This window comes from Ylistrum balloti, unplaced genomic scaffold (genome assembly GCF_031769215.1).
Source record: "Ylistrum balloti isolate Yb309-2 unplaced genomic scaffold, AGI_CSIRO_Ybal_v1 Utg370368, whole genome shotgun sequence".
Classification (NCBI taxonomy): domain Eukaryota; kingdom Metazoa; phylum Mollusca; class Bivalvia; order Pectinida; family Pectinidae; genus Ylistrum; species Ylistrum balloti.
The window spans coordinates 628,081-634,080 of NW_026782259.1; the positions used below are offsets into that span (position 1 = coordinate 628,081).

The window sequence follows — 6,000 nt, forward strand, 5'->3', positions numbered from 1 at the left end:
CTTCCTTTAACCAAATTTTTTTGTTCACATGATGCTGTCATTGACCTTTTATGAATTTTAAAATCTTGAACACATTGCCTTTTTTTATTCATCATAGAACACTGGGGTAGGTGAGTACTTCTCCAGTCTCCCACTCTACATCACAGAACACTGGGGTAGGTGAGTACTTCTCCAGTCTCCCACTCTACATCACAGAACACTGGGGTAGGTGTGTACGTCTCCAGTCTCCCACTCTACATCACAGAACACTGGGGTAGGTGAGTACTTCTCCAGTCTCCCACTCTACATCACAGAACACTGGGGTAGGTGAGTACTTCTCCAGTCTCCCACTCTACATCACAGAACACTGGGGTAGGTGAGTACTTCTCCAGTCTCCCACTCTACATCACAGAACACTGTGGTAGGTGTGTCTGTCTCGATCCTCCCTCTGACTCCCTCTCTACATCACAGAACACTGGGGTAGGTGTGTACTTCTCCAGTCTCCCACTCTACATCACAGAACACTGGGGTAGGTGTGTATGTCTCCAGTCTCCCACTCTACATCACAGAACATTGGGGTAGGTGTGTACGTCTCCAGTCTCCCACTCTACATCACAGAACACTGGGGTAGGTGAGTACTTCTCCAGTCTCCCACTCTACATCACAGAACACTGGGGTAGGTGTGTACGTCTCCAGACTCCCTCTCTACATCACAGAACACTGGGGTAGGTGTGTACTTCTCCAGTCTCCCACTCTACATCACAGAACACTGGGGTAGCTGGGTACGTCTCCAGTCTCCCACTCTACATCACAGAACACTGGTGTAGCTGGGTACGTCTCCAGTCTCCCTCTCTACATCACAGAACACTGGGGTAGGTGTGTATGTCTCCAGTCTCCCTCTCTACATCACAGAACACTGGGGTAGGTGTGTATGTCTCCAGTCTCCCTCTCTACATCACAGAATACTGGGGTAGGTGTGTATGTCTCCAGTCTTCCTCTCTACATCACAGAACACTGGGGTAGGTGTGTATGTCTCCAGTCTCCCTCTCTACATCACAGAACACTGGGGTAGGTGTGTACTTCTCTAGTCTCCCACTCTACATCACAGAACACTGGGGTAGCTGGGTACGTCTCCAGTCTCCCACTCTACATCACAGAACACTGGGGTAGGTGTGTATGTCTCCAGTCTCCCTCTCTACATCACAGAATACTGGGGTAGGTGTGTATGTCTCCAGTCTTCCTCTCTACATCACAGAACACTGGGGAAGCTGGGTACGTCTCCAGTCTCCCACTCTACATCACAGAACACTGGGGTAGGTGTGTACGTCTCCAGACTCCCTCTCTACATCACAGAACACTGGGGAAGCTGGTTACTTCTCCGGTCTCCCACTCTACATCACAGAACACTGGTGTAGCTGGGTATTTCTACAGTCTCCCTACATCACAGAACACTGGTGTAGCTGGGTATGTCTCCAGTCTCCCTACATCACAGAACACTGGTGTAGCTGGGTACGTCTCCAGTCTCCCACTCTACATCACAGAACACTGGTGTAGCTGGGTATGTCTCCAGTCTCCTACTTGACAATACAAATCACAGGGTACTTGTGACGACATCTAAGTGCTACCCTACCCTAGCGCCTGGTGCCCTGTAATTACTTCTCATTGGACAGCATGCAGGTACATATGTGATAATTTGGTATTCAAGTACACACGAAACATCATCTGTGCTGTTTTCAAATAAGTGAAAATTTGCATTAGAAGAAAAAGAATGATTTTGATATGAAAAAATTGCAATTTATACATCTTGTCTGCAACTCACAGACATGGTATGTTTAACAAATTAGTGATAGTGAAGTGCCAAGTGTCTGAAACAGTTAAAATTCACTTCATGATCTTGTCTTTAATTTATGCACATTGAAACAGCAATTATTTGACTGGTTATATTCTCATGAATTTTAAATAACACCAGTAATGAAAATTACCTTCTGTCTTTTCTCAACAAGGGAATTCTGGTCCCATTAAAATTTGGTTCACCCATGGACAGTTTTTCTCTGTCATTTTACAAACTAAAACATCAACTTGTTAAAGACTCCAACGTTTTAATGCTAAAGAAATATTTTAGTGATGCAAAGTTCTATTAAGCCAGGGTCTGTTTACGGTACGTGTGTTTTCGTTGAAATTCTGGGACACTGGCTCCACACAGTAATTTTACTGATCCCTCTGTGTCATTACCGTCCACACACTATACTTATAATATAATTACAGTATGCTATTGACGATGGTAATGTAACACCACTTCAAACACTTAGGAGCCAGAGTGAAAAAAAAAATATTCAGATTGCCATATAGGATGAAATGTCCTTCCATAATTGTGACAGCTACAGCAGGTAATTTTCCAGTTGAAATAATTTTGGAGTCATTTCCTTATCTAGGAAAAAATACCATTTTGCTCCTCCATTTGACAAAAACATTTCTATATCAAGTGAAATTAAATGGAACAATTTAGGGTCACTTTTTTATACTGACTCTATACAGTAATTAGATTTGATAATGAGAACTGTAACCCTAATCAATACCATACAGATTCACATGAAATGTGATGCGATCCATTACATTTTAAAATAATTAAGTGGCTTTATTTCTTTCAATTTTGAATACTTTTTTTATTTGTATTAAGTACTACTTTCCCGGTGTTAACCTTGTGTAAAGTAATATTACTGAATTTGTAGTTATACGAGATCCAAATTATTCTGACCTTACAAAACCTATAGTCTAAAGGTTTTTTTTTTAATAATACAATTAAAACATGTATCATGTAAGTAATGCTACATTTAGTAAGACTATATCTACCAGGTATTAGTTACAACAAAGCTGTAAGTTGAGGACAAAACCACAAACTATGATTCATACTGATAGAGATGCTATGTCATATCGTGGATCAATTCACGTTACCTTTAGTGTAAAATGACTTGCACCTTACAAAACTGTCACAACAAGCAAAACGTAAACAGTGAAGGAAAGGTGAGGGAAGAAGCTGGGGACTAAAACCTACCTTCTGGCGGTTCTTTAGTGCGACACACTGGGCAGGCATACCAAGAATCCATTAAAAAATACCATGCAACAGAAAAAGGAACAACATATAGGTCAAGGTTCTACATGTGACAAGGTGAAGGTCATATAACTATGTCAATATGGGTCAAGCCTAAAAGTGCCAGATGTGAGAGGATAACTATGTCACATATAACACCTACCCCAAGGCCAAAATATAACTGACCAATGGCTAGATATGGTATACCCTGAATATTACACCTGTCAATCATGCCTCAAACAATACATACCCTGAATTCATCTGCCATCATTTTCCCAAACATGGTATATACCTTAAATATCCAATCCATCACCCTTTCCCCATACACTATATACCTGGATACCCCACCTATCACCCTTTCCCCATACACTATATACCTGGATACCCTACCTGTCACCCTTTCCCCATACACGATATACCTGGGTATCCCACCCGTCACCCTTTCCCCATACACAATATACCTTAGTATTCCACCTGTCACCCTTTCCCCATACACAATATACCTGGGTATCCCACCTGTCACCCTTTCCCCATACACAATATACCTGGGTATCCCACCTGTCACCCTTTCCCCATACACAGTATTCCCTGCTTATCCCACCCGTCACCCTTTCCCCATACACAATATACCTTAGTATTCCACCTGTCACCCTTTCCCCATACACAATATACCTTAGTATTCCACCTATCACCCTTTCCCCATACACGATATACCTGGGTATCCCACCTGTCACCCTATCCCCATACACGATATACCTGTGTATCCCACCTATCAACCTTTCCCCATACACGATATACCTGGGTATCCCATCCTGTCACCCTTTCCCCATACACAATATACCTGGGTATCCCACTGGTCACCCTTTCCCCATACACAATATATCTCGGTATCCCACCCTATCACCCTTTCCCCATACACAATATACCTGGGTATCCCACTGTCACCCTTTCCCCATACACAATATACCTGGGTATCCCACCTGTCACCCTTTCCCCATACACAATATACCTGGGTATCCCACCAGTCACCCTTTCCCCATACACAATATACCTGGGTATCTCACCTGTCACCCATTCCCCATACACAATACACCTTGGTATCCCACCTGTCACCCTTTCCCCATACACGATATACCTGGGTATCTCACCTGTCACCCATTCCCCATACACCTTGGTATCCCACCTGTCACCCTTTCCCCATACATGATATACCTGGGTATCCCACCCGTCACCCTTTCCCCATACACGATATACCTGGTTATCCCACCTGTCACCCTTTCCCCATACACGATATACCTGGGTATCCCACCCCATCACCCTTTCAAGAAACATGTACACTATAGCTGTCTCATACTTGGTTCCCATTACCTGCATGCATCCCCAACGCACAGCACATGTACAATAATCAAAACACTGACATACATGCAGTCCATTAACACAATGTGCATGAAAGGTCAAACATAAATACAATAGATATGAATACATTAGAATTCATTGCATGCACTATTTTCATTATTTGTCATAAAGTTAAAAGTTACCTTTATAGTGTTATTATCACCTGAGTTCTGCAATAACACATCTGGGAGATATGATAATTATTTTTTTAGCATTAGTCATCAAAGACTTATTGATGAATACATTGTGTGTATTGATACTTTTTATATTAATTTTGTATGTGAAGAATACGGCTCCTCAATACAGTGTTTATCCGAAACATCTATACACATCATGTCAGCTGTTTATTGGGAGTATTACAGGTAAAGGGCAGATAAATACAATTTCCTGTTCATTTCTAGATATCATGTGTACAAAAAGACTGGTAAGTATGAAAAAAGAACTTTGCAATTATGTACAGACGTACAAAGAAAATTGATACTTCAAACGAAACCACCTCGCCCAAAATACAGCCTGCACGTTAACTTGGAATGAAGTGCATCTGTTTGATGTTTAAAATCAAAGAGAACAGGTAAGTCAATAAAAACGTATAGTAATATCATATACATGCTGAAAAAGGGGAGTATATCAACTCGAATGTAGAATAGGATCAATATAGAATTGGCAATCTTGTGTGTTATTTAAAGCTCAGGGCACCTGTTTTAGAAGTTAGCTTACCGTTATATTGGGTAGCACTATTATATTAAGGTAAATAACACAGTAAGTTATACAATACTGTAATTAAAAGTATGATATGGTCTAACTGGGATCTGTGTTAAAGTCCCTTTCACTTTGAGACGGCCCCTTGACCGGTCAGCGGACATTGCATGCCCCGGTATTCACCCCTGGGCCAAAAATGGCCCTACGGATCCCGAATGTCCGATACACTATAGTATCAAAAGAACGCTGCTAACAGTGTGATATTGCCAACTTACCATGCTTGCTTGCTTGTTTTCCCATCTTTGCATGCTGTTTCCATCAAAGTTTAAATTCTGTACAAGTATTCCAACACAAATTTGACGAAAATAACACGTTTTGAAGCTGCTATCTCCCACAATTTTAGTACAATCCACGAGTGGCTCTTCCACAATAATCGCACAACACATGAGTCTCTACACACTGTTCATGCGGAGGGCGGTACCGAAGGCGAATCCACACACGGTGATTGACAGCTGGACGAGTTCATTATCAAAAATATCAAAGGGAAGTCACAGCATATGTGTATTCGTGAAAATTATTGTTATCGTATTGTTTCAAAATCACGTTTATATTTTGAATATTTAACATACAAAAACGTACTAAGATATCTATGTTTCCGTATCTTACATATCTTCTGTCGATGAATAAAGAAAATATTTCTAAATAATTTGTCAAAATTACTTCCCGATTTCCCTATGCATTACTGTAACGAATACACTATGTTGGTTTCTCTTTGATCTCTCGTTCATAGCTATCTTCACTATGATTTTATTGGTTAAGCCAGTCAGCTATAATTCTCT

The 6,000-nt window shown here is 41.1% G+C and overlaps 1 protein-coding gene across 1 annotated transcript in view; it reads right to left on the minus strand.

Moving 5' to 3' along the window:
• Positions 1-5,583, minus strand: part of LOC132553964 (protein naked cuticle homolog 2-like) — an 89,803-nt gene extending 84,220 nt beyond the window's left edge. The window contains exon 1 of the mRNA XM_060218263.1: positions 5,437-5,583. Coding sequence (XP_060074246.1) covers positions 5,437-5,461 — 25 coding nt within the window. The 5' untranslated portion in view covers positions 5,462-5,583. The remainder of the gene's footprint in view (positions 1-5,436) is intronic.
• Positions 5,584-6,000: the final 417 nt, after the last annotated feature.